We start from the raw sequence: 14,830 nt of genomic DNA, 5'->3' as shown, positions 1-14,830 counted from the left end.
CAGAAGATAGTTTAATTTAGAATTCTGGCTTTGGGAGCCAGGGGTGGGAGTTAAAATCTCTCTTTTCTGGGCGCTAGGGGGGAATTTAACCTCCGATCTTCGGATTACAAGACCGATGCTTTTATACTAAGCTACTAGGGCAAGCTCATTTTAGTGCTTTGTTTTCTACTCATCCTGCTAGTGGGGAGAGGATGAGGAATAATGCGAAGTAAAGGACTGATGCGACTTGTCCAATAATAATGTATGGATGTTCTACGGGTATGCCTCCAATCCATGTTAGAATGATTATGTCTGCCACTAAGGTTCAGAATAGGAACTGGGTGATTGGGCGGAATGTCAGTCCTCGTTGTTTTGAAGTGTGTAAGATTGGTACTACTATTAGCACTAGGATGGAGAATAGTAATGCAAGGACCCCTCCTAGTTTGTTTGGGATGGATCGTAGAATGGCGTAAGCAAACAAAAAGTATCATTCTGGCTTGATATGTGGAGGGGTGACTAGTGGATTTGCTGGGGTGAAATTTTCTGGGTCTCCTAAGAGATTTGGGGAGAATAGCGCTAATGATGTGAGGGCTAACAGTATTACTACGAATCCTAGAAGGTCTTTGTATGAGAAATATGGGTGGAAAGAAATTTTATCTGCGTCGGAGTTTAATCCGGCTGGGTTGTTTGATCCTGTCTCGTGGAGGAAAAGTAGGTGTAGAAGGGTTGCGGCGGCGACTACGAATGGTAGTAGGAAGTGGAATGCGAAGAATCGTGTTAGTGTTGCATTGTCTACTGAGAAGCCACCTCAGATTCATTGGACAAGGGTGTCTCCTATATAAGGGACTGCTGATAGTAAATTTGTAATTACTGTAGCACCTCAGAAGGATATCTGTCCTCATGGAAGGACGTAGCCAACGAAGGCTGTTATTATAACTAGCAGGAGGAGGACTACTCCAATATTTCAGGTTTCTTTGTATAGGTAGGACCCGTAGTATAGGCCGCGAGCAATGTGTATATAAATGCAGATGAAAAAGAATGATGCTCCGTTAGCGTGAATATTACGGATGAGTCAACCATAGTTTACGTCTCGGCAGATGTGGACTACCGACGAAAATGCAGTTGAAATGTCGGAGGTATAGTGTATGGCTAGGAATAGCCCGGTTAGGATTTGGGTGATTAAACATAGTCCTAGAAGGGACCCAAAATTTCATCATACGGAAATATTGGATGGTGTGGGGAGGTCAACTAGTGCGTCGTTGGCGATTTTTATCAGTGGGTGGGTTTTTCGTAGGCTTGCCATTATGGTTCTTGTAGTTGAACTACAACGGTGGTTCTTCAAGTCACTGGTCTCGGTTAAAGTCCGAGCAAGAATTATGACTTATTTTATGTTTTTATTATTGGTAGCTTTAGTTGTGGGTTTGGTTGCTGTTGCTTCTAATCCTACGCCTTATTTTGCTGCTTTAGGTCTGGTAGTAGCAGCGGGGGTTGGGTGCGGGATTTTAGTTGGTTATGGAGGTTCTTTCTTGTCCTTGGTTCTTTTTTTAATTTATTTAGGGGGAATGCTTGTGGTGTTTGCTTATTCAGCGGCTTTAGCTGCTGAGCCTTTTCCAGAGGCTTGGGGAAGTCGTTCTGTGGCTGGGTATGTGTTAGTTTATCTTCTAGGTGTTGTGTTGGCGGCCGGGTTATTTTGAGGGGGGTGGTATGAGGGTTCTTGGGTGGTTGTTGATGGGTTGAAGGAGTTTTCTATGTTGCGTGGTGATGTTAGTGGTGTGGCTGTTATATATTCTTTTGGTGGGGCGATGTTGGTTATTTGTGCGTGGGTGTTGCTTTTAACCCTACTTGTGGTGTTGGAGCTTACTCGGGGGTTGAGTCGTGGTACTCTTCGAGCTGTTTAAATAAGAGTTAGAAGGATGGCCAGGGTTAGAGTTAGGAGGAAGATAGTTAGGTAGGTTTTAATTATGCCTCGTTGGATGTCGCTTGTAACTTTTGATATCATTATTTGAGTTAGTGCTAGTCCTTTTGGCCCTGTAATCTCAAGTCACGTTTGGTCAAGTTTAGTGGCGATTGATTGTCCTAGGGTTAGGTTAAGTTTAGGGGGGAGTCGATGGATTATTGCGGGGAAGTACCCTAGTATGTTTGAGAAGTGGTGTAAAGGAATTGTGGGGGTGATTTTGACTTGTTTGTTGGTTATGGCTGTAAGTTCTATGGCCACTAGAAGTCCGGTGATGGTTACCATGAGAGCTGCTAGTTTTAGGGTGGTTGGTATTGTTATAATGGGTGTTTTTGAGGGTAGGAAGTTAGATGTAATGATAAGTCCTGCAATGATGCTTCCTCAGGCAAGTCGTTTGATGGGGTTGATAACTAGTGGGTTATTTTCGTTGATGGGGGATAGTGGCAGGAATCGAGGGGATCCTATGGTAACAAAGAATACTACTCGGAAGCTATAGACTGCGGTGAATGATGTGGCAATTAGTGTGAGGGTTAGGGCTCAGGCGTTAAGGTAAGAGGTGTTTAGGGCTTCGATGATGGCATCTTTTGAAAAGAATCCGGCTAGGAATGGGGTTCCTGTTAATGCAAGGCTGCCGATTGTGAGGTAGGTTGAGGTGGCAGGTATTAGGTTATGAAGACCTCCTATTTTTCGGATATCTTGCTCGTCGTTTAAGCTGTGGATAATTGATCCGGAGCATAAGAATAGTATAGCCTTAAAGAATGCGTGTGTGCAGATGTGGAGGAATGCTAGTTGTGGTTGGTTTAGTCCAATTGTAACTATTATTAGGCCTAGTTGACTGGATGTTGAGAAAGCTACAATTTTTTTGATGTCATTTTGAGTTAGGGCGCAGGTGGCTGTGAATAAGGTGGTAAGTGCTCCTAAGCATAGACAGATTGTTAGTGCGAGATTGTTGTTTTCTATGAGGGGGTGGAGGCGGATTAGTAGGAAGATCCCTGCAACGACCATAGTGCTAGAATGGAGTAGGGCAGATACTGGCGTGGGGCCCTCCATGGCAGAAGGGAGTCAGGGATGTAGGCCAAATTGGGCCGATTTTCCTGTTGCTGCGAGGATTAGTCCGATTAGGGGAATTGTCATGTCGAAGTTTTTTGATAGGAAGAAGATTTGCTGGATTTCTCAGGAGTTAAGGTTTATTGCGAACCATGCTATGCTTAGGATTAGTCCGATGTCCCCTACTCGGTTGTAGATAACGGCTTGGAGGGCCGCTGTGTTAGCGTCCGCTCGCCCGTATCATCATCCGATTAGTAGGAATGATATAATCCCAACACCTTCTCAGCCAATAAATAGCTGGAATATGTTGTTGGCTGTAACCAGGGTGATTATGGCTACTAGGAATAGGAGCAGATATTTGAAGAATCGGTTCATGTTTGGGTCAGAGTGTATGTACCATAATGCAAACTCTAGGATAGATCAGGTGACGTAGAGGGCAATGGGGGTGAAAATGAGGGAGTAGTGGTCGAACTTAAAGCTGATGTTTGTATCAAACATGTGTGTATTTATTCATTGTCAGTTTGTGGTGATGCTTTCTATTCCTTGGTCTAGGAAAATTATGAGTGGGAGAAGGCTGATAAAAAATGAGGTGCTGACGGCGGTTTTAACATGTGTACTTGCTCACTCTGGTTTTTGTGGTTTGGGGCTTAGTGTTGTTAGTAGGGGGAATATAAGGATAGTGATGACTAGAATAAGTGAGGATGATATAATTAGGGTTGTTGGATTCATAGCTTCCACTTGGATTTGCACCAAGAGTTTTTGGTTCCTAAGACCAATGGATGAACTGTTATCCTTCAGAAGCGTGAGGAAGCCGCGGATTTTAACCGTGGTGCATAAGGATTAGCAGTACTTATTGATTTCTGTCCTTCCTTGGTGAGTAAGGGGATTTTAACTCCTGTCTTTAGAATCACAGTCTAATGTTTTGGTTAAACTATACTTACTAGTAGCATCAGCCTCATATAAGTTCTGGTTTTGTGACAAGGAGGATTACTGGAATTAGGTGAAGAGCTATTAATAGGTGTTCTCGGGTGTGAAATGGCGGGAGTTTGGTGATGTGGCTTGGTGTTGGACCTCGTTGAGATATTAGGAATATATATAGGGAGTAGCCTGCTGTGATTAATGTTCCTGCTCCTGTGAGTGCAATAGTTCATGGTGATCAGTTAAATAGGGTTGTAATAATTATTAGTTCTCCTATTAGGTTAGGTAGCGGGGGTAGTGCTAGGTTGGCTAGGTTGGCGATAAATCATCATACCGCTGTTAATGGAAAGATTATTTGTAATCCTCGGGCAAGAATTATGGTTCGGCTATGTGTTCGTTCATAGGCTGTGTTGGCTAAGCAGAATAGTATTGAAGACACTAGTCCATGGGCGATTATTAAAATAATAGCCCCTGAGAATCCTCATGGAGTTTGGATTAGAATTCCACCTGCTACAAGTCCTATGTGGCTAACGGATGAGTAGGCAATTAGGGACTTGAGGTCTGTCTGTCGAAGACAAATTGATCCAGTCATGATGATGCCTCATAATGCTAGAATGATAAATGGGTATACTAGTTCCTTGGATAGTGGGTCTAGCATGATTATTATTCGTATTATTCCGTATCCTCCTAGTTTTAGTAGTACTGCCGCTAGTACTATGGACCCTGCGACTGGGGCTTCAACATGTGCTTTTGGTAGTCACAGGTGTACCCCGTATAGTGGTATTTTTACTAGGAATGCGATTAAGCAGCCGGCTCACCAGATTTTGTGGCCTCAGGAGTTTAGGAGTATGGGTTGAGAGTATTGGATTACTAACATGGACAGGGTCCCGGTGGATTGTTGAAGTAGGAGAAGGGCGACTAGTAGTGGGAGGGACCCTGCTAGGGTGTAGAATAGGAAATAAGTTCCTGCATTGAGGCGTTCAGTTTGGTTTCCCCATCGAGTGATAATAATAAGAGTTGGGATGAGTGTAGCCTCGAATATAATATAAAATATGATGATTTCGGTGGCACCGAATGCTATAATTAGGAAAGTTTGTAGTGAGGTGAGGAGGGTAATGTATAGACGTTGTCGGCTGATAGGTTCAGGGTTGATATGATTTTGACTGGCTAGAATTATTAATGGAAGAAGTCAACATGTTAGTACTAGAAGGGGGGTTGAGAGTGGGTCTGTGGCTAGATACGAGTTGGACATAGTTCATCCGGTTTCTGATGTTCATTTTAATCATGTGAGGCTAATAAGGGCAATTAAGAGACTATGTGCGGTTGTGGTTGTTCATAGTCATTTGGGGGAAGTTAATCAAATTGTTGGGAATAATATAACAGTGGGGATTAGTACTTTTAGCATTGTAGAAGATTGAGGTTTTGTAAACGGTCGGTCCCGTGAGTTCGGGCTGTGGCTACTAGGAGTGCAAGGCCCGTGCTTGCTTCGCAGGCGGAGAAGGCTAGTAGTAGTATGGGGGCTGCGGAGAAGCTTGTTGATTCGAATTGTAAGGCCCATAGGGCTAGTGCAATAAATAGGGATAGTATTATACCTTCCAAGCACAGGAGTGCGGAGAGCAGGTGGGTGCGGTGGAACGCTAGTCCTATTAATCCTAAAATGAATGCTGAACTAAAGCTAAAATGTACTGGTGTCATAAGGGGGTTATGGACTTAAACCATAATTTTCTGAGCCGAAATCAGAGGTCTTATTTTGGACTAACTCCCTATTCTGCTCATTCTAGGCCGCCCTGGGTTCATTCGTAAATTAGTCCTAGGGTTAATAAGATTAGGACTGTAGCGGCTCAAAAGAATGTTCCGGTGGGATTGTGGAGTTGGTCTCCTCATGGCAGGGGGAGAAGGAGGGCAATTTCTAGGTCAAATAGGAGGAACAGGATTGCTACTAGGAAGAATCGTAGTGAGAAGGGTAGTCGGGCGGATCCAAGTGGGTCGAATCCACACTCATAGGGGGATAGTTTTTCTGCGTCCGGATTTATTTGAGGTAGTCAGAAGGATACGATTGCTAGGATTGAGGATAGGGCTACTGTGATGGTGAGGATGGTTATGATTAGGTTCATTATCTTTCCCTGGGGTTTAACCAAGACTAAATGATTGGAAGTCACTTGTACTAACTTTAATACTAGAAAGATTATGAGCCTCATCAGTAGATGGATACGTAGAGGAATAGTCATACTACGTCAACAAAGTGTCAATATCAAGCAGCGGCTTCGAAGCCGAAATGATGTTCGGATGTAAAGTGGTATTGGACTTGGCGAAGAAGACAGACAGCCAGGAATGATGATCCGATAATGACATGTAGTCCGTGGAATCCTGTGGCCACAAAGAATGTAGAGCCGTATACTCCGTCTGCGATTGTGAAGGGTGCTTCGTAGTACTCCATGGCTTGGAGGGCAGTGAAGTAGAGTCCTAGTAGAATTGTAAGTGCAAGAGATTGGATGGCTTGTTTTCGTTCACCTTCTATGATGCTATGATGGGCTCATGTGACCGTTACCCCCGATGCTAGTAGCACAGCTGTGTTGAGGAGGGGAACTTCGAAGGGGTCTAATGTAATAATTCCTGTTGGGGGTCAGCATCCTCCCAGCTCTGGTGTTGGTGCTAGACTTGAGTGGTAGAAGGCTCAGAAGAATCCCAGGAAAAAGAATACCTCTGAAGTAATAAATAGGATTATTCCATAACGTAGTCCTTTTTGTACTGGCGGTGTGTGGTGGCCTTGGAATGTTCCTTCTCGAATAATGTCACGTCATCATTGGAATATTGTGAGGAGTAGAAGGATTATCCCGAGGGTTATTAGTGTTGTTGAGTGGAAGTGGAACCAGATTGCTAGGCCGGATGTTATTAATAGAGCACCGACGGCTCCGGTTAGTGGTCATGGGCTTGGATCAACCATATGATATGCATGTGCTTGGTGGGCCATTAGACGTTTTCTTGCAGGTAGAGGCTTAGGAGTAGTACAAATACATAAGCTTGAATTATTGCCACTGCGACTTCTAGGAGTGTTAGGAGGAAGAGAACGGCGGCGGTTAAGATGGCTACTGTGGGTATTATCGGCAGTAGGACGAATACAGCTGTGGCGATGAGTTGAATTAATAAGTGGCCCGCAGTTAAATTGGCTGTAAGTCGAACGCCTAGGGCTAATGGGCGAATAAATAGGCTAATTGTCTCGATAATAATTAGTACGGGGATTAGGGGAATGGGCGTTCCTTCTGGTAGAAGATGTCCGAGGGCAACCGTTGGTTGGTTTCGCATTCCAATAATTACGGTGGCAAGTCATAGTGGCACAGCAAATCCTATATTTAGTGATAGTTGCGTTGTAGGTGTGAAAGTATATGGGAGAAGGCCTAATATATTGATGGTGATAAGGAATACTATTAATGAGGCTAATAGTAGTGCCCATTTATGTCCTCCCACATTTAAGGGCATTATTAATTGGTTAGTGAATCGGTTAATGAATCATGTTTGGAGGGTGATAAGTCGATTGTTGATTCACCGGGATGGTGGGGTTGGGAAAAGAAGTCACGGTAGTGCGATTGCAATAGCAATAAGTGGGATTCCTAGGAAGGATGGGCTTGCAAATTGATCGAAGAAGCTTGTTATCATGGTCAGTCTCAGGGTTCTGTTTTGTGTTTTTCTTCACTTATTGGGGTTGGTTCATTTGGTGTGGTGTGATTTAAGACTTTAGTTGGGATAATGGTGAGAAAGATGATTCATGAGAATACTAGAATTGCAAATCAGGGGTTGGGGTTTAATTGGGGCATTTCACTAGAGGTGGTCGGTAGGCACCAAACTTTGGCTTAAAAGGCCAACGCTTTGTCCAATAATTAGCTTTCTAGTGAGGCGTCTTCTAGTATTAATGAGGATCAGCTCTCGAAATGCTCTAGTGGGACTGCTTCGACTACAATGGGCATAAAGCTGTGGTTTGCCCCGCAGATTTCAGAACACTGTCCGTAAAATACACCTGGGCGTGAGGCAATGAAGGCAGTTTGGTTTAGTCGGCCTGGCACTGCGTCTATTTTTACACCTAGAGATGGAACGGCTCAGGAGTGTAATACGTCTTCGGCAGATACTAGGACACGAACTGGTGATTCTATGGGGACTACTATTCGGTGGTCTGTTTCTAGGAGTCGGAATTGACCGGGTGTAAGGTCCTGGGTTGGGATTATGTAGGAGTCGAAGCCGAGATCTTCGTAATCTGTGTACTCATAGCTTCAGTATCACTGATGTCCTATGGCCTTAATTGTTAGGTGGGGGTCATTGATTTCGTCTATAAGGTATAGAATTCGAAGGGATGGCAGAGCAATCAAGACTAGAATGACAGCTGGTAAAATAGTTCATACGATTTCGATTTCTTGAGAGTCTAAGATGTATTTGTTGGTAAGTTTGGTTGAAACCATTGCAATAATAATATAAAGTACTAGAGTACTGATTAAGAATACGATTATTAGGGCGTGGTCATGGAAGTGAAGAAGTTCTTCTATAACGGGTGATGCCGCGTCTTGGAATCCTAGTTGCGTGGGATGTGCCATTAAGCCTTGAGCTTAAGACATACAGGGGTTTAACCTGCAATTTCACCTCGACAAGGTGATGTAATTTGCGTATTTTACTAATGTCTTAGAAGAAAGTGACAGAGTGGTTATGTGACTGGCTTGAAACCAGTATACGGGGGTTCAATTCCTTCCTTTCTCGTTAGTTTGATTGAACTTGAACGAATGCGGGTTCTTCAAATGTGTGGTATGGTGGAGGGCAGCCATGAAGTCATTCTACATTTGTTATAGTTAATTCTACTGAGGATACTTCTCGTTTAGCGGCGAAGGCTTCTCATAGAATAAATAGGAATATAATTACTGCTACTAAGGAGATAAGTGACCCGATGGATGATACTGTATTTCACAGAGCGTAGGCGTCTGGGTAGTCAGAGTATCGTCGTGGCATTCCTGCTAGGCCTAGGAAGTGTTGTGGGAAGAATGTAAGGTTGACACCGATGAATATTACTCCGAAGTGGATTTTTGTTCAGGTGTCATTTAAAGTGTATCCTGTAAATAGGGGGAATCAGTGAACAAAGGCTGCCATAATGGCAAATACAGCACCCATTGATAGTACATAGTGGAAGTGTGCGACTACGTAGTATGTGTCGTGAAGGACGATGTCGAGTGATGAGTTGGCTAGGACAATTCCTGTCAATCCACCCACGGTGAAGAGGAAAATGAACCCAAGGGCTCATAGTATGGGTGTTTCTCATTTGATAGATCCTCCGTGAAGTGTGGCTAATCAGCTAAATACTTTTACGCCTGTTGGAATGGCAATAATTATTGTTGCGGATGTAAAGTATGCACGAGTGTCTACGTCCATTCCGACAGTGAACATGTGGTGGGCTCATACAATAAATCCTAGGAGACCGATAGCTATCATGGCTCAGACCATTCCTATATAGCCGAATGGTTCTTTTTTGCCTGCATAGTAGGCTACGACGTGTGAAATGATCCCAGATCCGGGTAAAATGAGAATGTAAACTTCAGGGTGGCCGAAGAACCAGAATAGGTGTTGATATAGGATTGGGTCTCCTCCTCCTGCTGGGTCAAAGAATGTGGTATTTAGATTTCGGTCTGTAAGAAGCATAGTAATTCCGGCGGCTAGGACTGGTAGAGATAAGAGAAGAAGTACGGCTGTTACAAGTACGGCTCAAACAAACAGGGGTGTTTGGTATTGAGAGATGGCTGGTGGTTTCATATTAATAGTTGTGGTGATGAAGTTAATTGCACCTAAAATTGATGATACACCTGCTAGGTGGAGCGAGAAAATTGTTAGGTCTACGGATGCTCCTGCGTGGGCAAGATTGCCTGCGAGTGGCGGGTATACTGTTCACCCTGTCCCAGCTCCGGCTTCGACACCAGAGGAGGCTAGTAGTAGAAGGAAAGAGGGGGGTAGAAGTCAGAAACTTATGTTATTCATTCGTGGGAATGCCATATCAGGCGCTCCGATTATTAGCGGCACGAGTCAGTTTCCAAACCCTCCGATTAGAATTGGTATTACTATAAAGAAAATTATTACGAAGGCATGGGCAGTGACAATAACATTATAAATTTGGTCGTCGCCCAGAAGTGATCCAGGTTGGCTTAGTTCGGCTCGAATGAGAAGGCTTAGAGCGGTTCCCACTATTCCGGCTCAGGCACCAAATACAAGATAAAGGGTACCAATGTCTTTGTGGTTTGTAGAAAAGAATCAGCGTGTAATTGCCACAGGTAGGGTAGCCGAGTGCTTAGGCGGCGGGTTGTAGCCCCGAAGACAGAGGTTTGAGTCCTCTCCTTATCATCAGCCCCGTGGTGAAGAAGCATGCTGGATTGCAAATCCAGAGACGTAGATTAGTAGTCTGCCGGGGCTTTTCCCGCCTTACTAGGCCATAGGCGGGAAAAGTAGATGGATGCTCGCTGGCTTGAGCGCTTAGCTGTTAACTAAGAGTTTGTAGGATCGAGGCCTTCCCATCTAGTAAGGCCTTAGTTTAATAAAAACATTTGATTTGCAATCAGAAAATGCAAGATAGACTCTTGTAGGTCTTATCAGGGACTAGAAGATTTTCACTTCTACTTAGAGCTTTGAAGGCTCTTGGTCTGATGTTATCCTAAGTCCCTAGGTGGCTAGTATTAGAATAGCTGGGGTTATCGGTAAAAGTCCTAGGGCAATTGTGGTAGATAAGGTGAGTGGGAGGGAGGATTGGGTTGTTTGGGTTCGTCAGGGGGTGATTGAATTGATTGTATTAGGAGAGATTGTTAGTGTTATTGCATAACAGAGGCGTAGGTAGAAATAAAGACTTAGTAGGGCAGCTAGGGCTATAATTGTAGCGGTGATTGGAAGATTTTGTTTTGCCAGTTCTTGCAGGATTAGTCATTTTGGCATAAATCCTGTTAGTGGGGGTAAGCCTCCTAGTGATAGTAGTACTAGGGCCGTGGTTGTTGTTAGGACTGGACTTTTTGATCAGACTATTGAAAGAGTATTGATTTTTGTGACGGATGATGTTTTTAGGGTGAGAAATGCTGCGGATGTCATAAAAATGTATGTTCCTAGGGCAAGGAGGGTGAGTTGTGGGGCGTATTGGAGAATGATGATTATTCAGCCTATGTGTGCGATCGAGGAGTAGGCTAGGATTTTTCGTAGCTGGGTTTGGTTTAGACCCCCTCATCCTCCAATCAAGGTGGATATGACCCCTAGGGCAGTTAATAGTACGGGGTCCACGGCTTGGGCCGTTTGGATAATTAGGGCGAAGGGGGCAAGCTTTTGCCATGTTGATAAAATTAGGCCCGTTAGAAGATCTAGTCCTTGTAGGACTTCTGGTATTCAGAAGTGTATTGGTGCTAGTCCAATTTTAAGTGCTAGGGCAGTAATGATCATTGTGCTAGCAATAGGGTTTGATATGTTGTTTATGTCTCATTCTCCTGTGATTCAGGCGTTTGTTGTACTTGCAAATATAATTATTGCGGCTGCGGTGGCTTGGGTTAGGAAGTATTTTGTGGTGGCTTCTACTGCGCGGGGGTGGTGGTGTTGTGCTATTAGAGGAATGATTGCCAGGGTATTAATTTCCAGTCCTATTCAGGCTAGTAGTCAGTGGGAGCTGGCAAAGGTTAAAGTAGTTCCTAGTCCTAGGCTGGAGAGTAGGACTGCGAGTACGTAGGGGTTCATTGATGGAGGAGGGACTTTAACCGTCATGTTCGGGGTATGGGCCCGAAAGCTTGATTAGCTGACCCCATCTTAGAAAGTGGTGTAGAGGAAGCACTAAGAGTTTTGATCTCTTGGGCATGGGTTCGATCCCCTTCTTTCTAAGAACTGAGGGGATTTTAGCCCCTATAGGCCACTCTACCAAAGTGGTCCCTAAGCATTCGGGCACAGTTCCTGAATTATAGTTGTGGGGGAAGGCCCGCTAGTGCGATTGGCAGGGCGATGTGTCATAATACTAGGGCCAGTGTTAGGGGGAGGAAGTTTTTTCATACAAGATGTATTAGTTGATCATATCGGAATCGTGGGTATGAGGCTCGTACTCATAGGAATACGATAGATAGTAGTGCGGCTTTAGTCATAAGGCTAATTGTTGTTAACTCTGGGATGTGGTGAATGTGTGATGTTCCTAGGAATAGTACGGCTGATAAGGTGTTTATTAATAGGATATTTGCATATTCGGCTAGGAAGAAGAGGGCGAAGGGCCCTCCTGCATATTCTACGTTAAAGCCTGAGACTAATTCTGATTCTCCTTCTGTTAGGTCGAATGGTGCTCGATTTGTTTCTGCTAAGGTTGAGATATATCATATTGCGGCTAGTGGTCAGGCAGGGGCTAGTAATCAGATGCTTTCTTGGGCTGTGCTAAATGTTTGCAGGGTATAGCCCCCTGAGAAGATAATGACTGATAGAAGAATTAGTCCTAGGCTCACTTCATAGGAAATTGTTTGGGCCACGGCCCGTAGGGCTCCGATTAATGCGTATTTTGAATTTGATGCTCACCCTGATCCTAGAATGGAGTATACTGCGAGGCTTGATAAGGCCAGGATAAATAGGACTCCCAGGTTGAGGTCAATTACTGGGTAGGGCATGGGCATGGGTGCTCATAGTGTTATGGCTAGGGTTAATGCAAGAATGGGGGTGGCTAGGAATAGAAATGGAGAGGATGTAGAGGGGCGGACTGGTTCTTTGGTAAATAGTTTGACTCCATCGGCGATGGGCTGTAGAAGTCCATATGGTCCGACTACATTTGGCCCTTTTCGTAGTTGCATGTATCCTAATACCTTACGTTCGATTAGAGTTAGGAAGGCTACTGCTAGTAGGACGGGCACAATATAGGCTAGGGGATTAATTAGGTGGTTTATTAGAGTGTTTAGCATGAACTGGGAAGAGGATTTGAACCTCTGGTATAAAGGGCTTAGGCCTTTCGCAATTTACCATGCTCTGCCACCCCAGTATGTCCTTGTTTCGGGCGGTTGGGGTTTTGGCCCTCCCTTTATTTAATTTATTTGTTTTCATTAATTAGGGGTGGGGCGTGCTTTAAGTATAGGCCCCTCTTTTCCGATCCTTTCGTACTAGGAAAAGTAGCGTTACAGATAGAAACTGACCTGGATTGCTCCGGTCTGAACTCAGATCACGTAGGACTTTAATCGTTGAACAAACGAACCCTTAATAGCGGCTGCACCATTAGGATGTCCTGATCCAACATCGAGGTCGTAAACCCCCTCGTCGATATGGACTCTGGGAGAGGATTGCGCTGTTATCCCTAGGGTAACTTGGTTCGTTGATCGGCTCTATTGGCCGGATCATTTTTGGTCAGATGTTCTGTGGCTTAGAGATGTCTCTCTTGGTTTTAGGGGTTTGGCCCATTCCACTCGGAGGCTTGTTTTTCCTCCGCGGTCGCCCCAACCGAAGGTAAAATCTCATCTTCCACTAAGTTTTTGCTTTTTACTAAGTTGCTTAACGTGGTTGAGTTTTGTACCTTAAGCTCCAAAGGGTCTTCTCGTCTTGTATCATTATACCCGCTTCTGCACGGATAGATCAATTTCACTGACTTGAAGGGGGAGACAGTTAAGCCCTCGTTTAGCCATTCATACAGGTCTCTATTTAAAAGACAAGTGATTGCGCTACCTTTGCACGGTCAAAATACCGCGGCCGTTGAACTTGTAGTCACTGGGCAGGCTGGACCTCCTATACTCAGTTTAGTCGCAGGAGGCGATGTTTTTGGTAAACAGGCGAGGCTTGTGTTTGCCGAGTTCCTTCCCTTTCTTTTAGTCTTTCCTTTAAAAAATAGCACTCCAGTGTGGGGTTAACGATTGTTTAGTTGTGGGTTTTTCTTGGTTTTTCTGTTGTTCACATTACTCTCTTGGGTTGGATTCGTTAATTTCCAGTGGTTTGTCCGATCTGGCTTACACTTGTGCTTGGAGAAGAGCAGGTCTTCTTGTTACTCATTTTAGCATAATTTCTTCCATGCGGGCATGGGTTAGCCTGATATTGTTAGGGGAATAAGATTTTTTATCAGTATAATAAACTTCTTTCTGTCTGAGCTTTAACGCTTTCTACTTAGATGGCTGCTTTTAGGCCCACTAAAACAGTGTGTTTTATATATTATGATCTTTATCCTCCTGTGAAGGTTGTATCCTTTGTTAGAGGGGCTGTACCCCCTTTAACTAACTCTCGTATATTTCCCTCATTGTCTTAATGTTGTATTTTTTGATTTGGGGTGTACGAGGCTGAACTTCTATCCATTTCTCAGGCAACCAGCTATCACCAGGTTCGGTAGGTCTGTCACTTCTACCCGGAGCTCTTCCCACTCTTTTGCCACAGAGACGGGTTAGCCCTAAATTTAAATAGGCTGTCTCGGGGTAGCTCACCTGGTTTCGGGGTTTCAAACTAAAGGTCTCTTTGCTTGATGGTGCTGGCTAAATCATGATGCAAAAGGTACAAGGTTTAGTCTTTGTTTTTTAGTGCTTATATGGGTTGTTTCATTTCTCTTTCAGCTTTCCCTTGCGGTACTTTTTCTATTGCTTTAGGTTGAACCTTTTCTGTCTCCCATACTCAGGTAAAAAAATGGTTTAGTTTATGGTGTTAGGTCATGTTTTGTTATTAACATTGTTGGGTTATATTGGTGGTTAAGCTAGCTGTTTGGCTCAGGGTGATCCAATTTGCATGGATGTCTTCTCGGTGTAAGTGAGATGCTTGACTAACTCAGCCACACCCTGGGTTTAATCCAAGTGCACCTTCCGGTACACTTACCATGTTACGACTTGCCTCCCCTTGTCAGTGCTCTGGTGTTAAGTATCTTTGTTGCGTTTTGACAGGGGAGAGTGACGGGCGGTGTGTACGCGCCTCAGAGCCGGGTTCAAAAGGACACTCTGCTTCCTTTTTACTACTAAA

The 14,830-nt window shown here is 44.2% G+C and overlaps 13 protein-coding genes across 13 annotated transcripts, besides 24 other annotated features; 1 reads left to right on the top strand and 12 right to left on the bottom strand. All coding sequences in view use genetic code 2, as the record gives it.

The window, feature by feature from the left end:
- Window positions 1–70, top strand: a tRNA (tRNA-Pro).
- Window positions 70–141, bottom strand: a tRNA (tRNA-Thr).
- On the bottom strand, window positions 142–1,282 carry CYTB (cytochrome b). Its single transcript has one exon. A coding segment is annotated over exon 1 (1,141 nt).
- A 4-nt stretch (window positions 1,283–1,286) lies between these two features.
- Window positions 1,287–1,355, top strand: a tRNA (tRNA-Glu).
- On the top strand, window positions 1,356–1,877 carry ND6 (NADH dehydrogenase subunit 6). Its single transcript has one exon. It carries the CDS (start codon window positions 1,356–1,358, stop codon window positions 1,875–1,877), a length of 522 nt encoding a protein of 173 aa, YP_001686735.1.
- On the bottom strand, window positions 1,874–3,709 carry ND5 (NADH dehydrogenase subunit 5). The gene has a single exon. The coding sequence runs from the start codon at window positions 3,707–3,709 to the stop codon at window positions 1,874–1,876; it is 1,836 nt and encodes a 611-aa protein (YP_001686734.1).
- Window positions 3,710–3,782, bottom strand: a tRNA (tRNA-Leu).
- A 1-nt stretch (window position 3,783) lies between these two features.
- Window positions 3,784–3,852, bottom strand: a tRNA (tRNA-Ser).
- Window positions 3,853–3,921, bottom strand: a tRNA (tRNA-His).
- Window positions 3,922–5,303, bottom strand: ND4 (NADH dehydrogenase subunit 4). The gene has a single exon. A coding segment is annotated over exon 1 (1,382 nt).
- ND4L (NADH dehydrogenase subunit 4L) lies at window positions 5,297–5,593 on the bottom strand. Its single transcript has one exon. The coding sequence runs from the start codon at window positions 5,591–5,593 to the stop codon at window positions 5,297–5,299; it is 297 nt and encodes a 98-aa protein (YP_001686732.1).
- Window positions 5,594–5,663, bottom strand: a tRNA (tRNA-Arg).
- ND3 (NADH dehydrogenase subunit 3) lies at window positions 5,664–6,012 on the bottom strand. Its single transcript has one exon. A coding segment is annotated over exon 1 (349 nt).
- Window positions 6,013–6,084, bottom strand: a tRNA (tRNA-Gly).
- Window positions 6,085–6,869, bottom strand: COX3 (cytochrome c oxidase subunit III). The gene has a single exon. A coding segment is annotated over exon 1 (785 nt).
- Window positions 6,869–7,552, bottom strand: ATP6 (ATP synthase F0 subunit 6). The gene has a single exon. It carries the CDS (start codon window positions 7,550–7,552, stop codon window positions 6,869–6,871), a length of 684 nt encoding a protein of 227 aa, YP_001686729.1.
- ATP8 (ATP synthase F0 subunit 8) lies at window positions 7,546–7,710 on the bottom strand. The gene has a single exon. The coding sequence runs from the start codon at window positions 7,708–7,710 to the stop codon at window positions 7,546–7,548; it is 165 nt and encodes a 54-aa protein (YP_001686728.1).
- Window position 7,711: 1 nt separating this feature from the next.
- Window positions 7,712–7,787, bottom strand: a tRNA (tRNA-Lys).
- Window positions 7,788–8,478, bottom strand: COX2 (cytochrome c oxidase subunit II). Its single transcript has one exon. A coding segment is annotated over exon 1 (691 nt).
- Window positions 8,479–8,491: 13 nt separating this feature from the next.
- Window positions 8,492–8,565, bottom strand: a tRNA (tRNA-Asp).
- Window positions 8,566–8,567: 2 nt separating this feature from the next.
- Window positions 8,568–8,638, top strand: a tRNA (tRNA-Ser).
- On the bottom strand, window positions 8,639–10,189 carry COX1 (cytochrome c oxidase subunit I). The gene has a single exon. The coding sequence runs from the start codon at window positions 10,187–10,189 to the stop codon at window positions 8,639–8,641; it is 1,551 nt and encodes a 516-aa protein (YP_001686726.1).
- A 1-nt stretch (window position 10,190) lies between these two features.
- Window positions 10,191–10,261, top strand: a tRNA (tRNA-Tyr).
- A 2-nt stretch (window positions 10,262–10,263) lies between these two features.
- Window positions 10,264–10,331, top strand: a tRNA (tRNA-Cys).
- Window positions 10,332–10,363: an origin of replication (replication origin of L-strand).
- Window positions 10,364–10,436, top strand: a tRNA (tRNA-Asn).
- A 1-nt stretch (window position 10,437) lies between these two features.
- Window positions 10,438–10,506, top strand: a tRNA (tRNA-Ala).
- Window position 10,507: 1 nt separating this feature from the next.
- Window positions 10,508–10,578, bottom strand: a tRNA (tRNA-Trp).
- Window positions 10,579–11,623, bottom strand: ND2 (NADH dehydrogenase subunit 2). The gene has a single exon. A coding segment is annotated over exon 1 (1,045 nt).
- Window positions 11,624–11,692, bottom strand: a tRNA (tRNA-Met).
- A 1-nt stretch (window position 11,693) lies between these two features.
- Window positions 11,694–11,764, top strand: a tRNA (tRNA-Gln).
- Window positions 11,763–11,834, bottom strand: a tRNA (tRNA-Ile).
- Window positions 11,835–11,838: 4 nt separating this feature from the next.
- ND1 (NADH dehydrogenase subunit 1) lies at window positions 11,839–12,813 on the bottom strand. The gene has a single exon. It carries the CDS (start codon window positions 12,811–12,813, stop codon window positions 11,839–11,841), a length of 975 nt encoding a protein of 324 aa, YP_001686724.1.
- A 1-nt stretch (window position 12,814) lies between these two features.
- Window positions 12,815–12,890, bottom strand: a tRNA (tRNA-Leu).
- A 1-nt stretch (window position 12,891) lies between these two features.
- Window positions 12,892–14,583, bottom strand: an rRNA (l-rRNA).
- Window positions 14,584–14,655, bottom strand: a tRNA (tRNA-Val).
- Window positions 14,656–14,830, bottom strand: part of an rRNA (s-rRNA) that runs on past the window's edge.

Source organism: Megalobrama amblycephala, mitochondrion (genome assembly GCF_018812025.1).
Source record: "Megalobrama amblycephala mitochondrion, complete genome".
Taxonomy (NCBI): Eukaryota; Metazoa; Chordata; class Actinopteri; order Cypriniformes; family Xenocyprididae; genus Megalobrama; species Megalobrama amblycephala.
The sequence above is the reverse complement of the archived record's forward strand: the minus strand, read 5'-3'. Positions and strand labels throughout refer to the sequence as shown.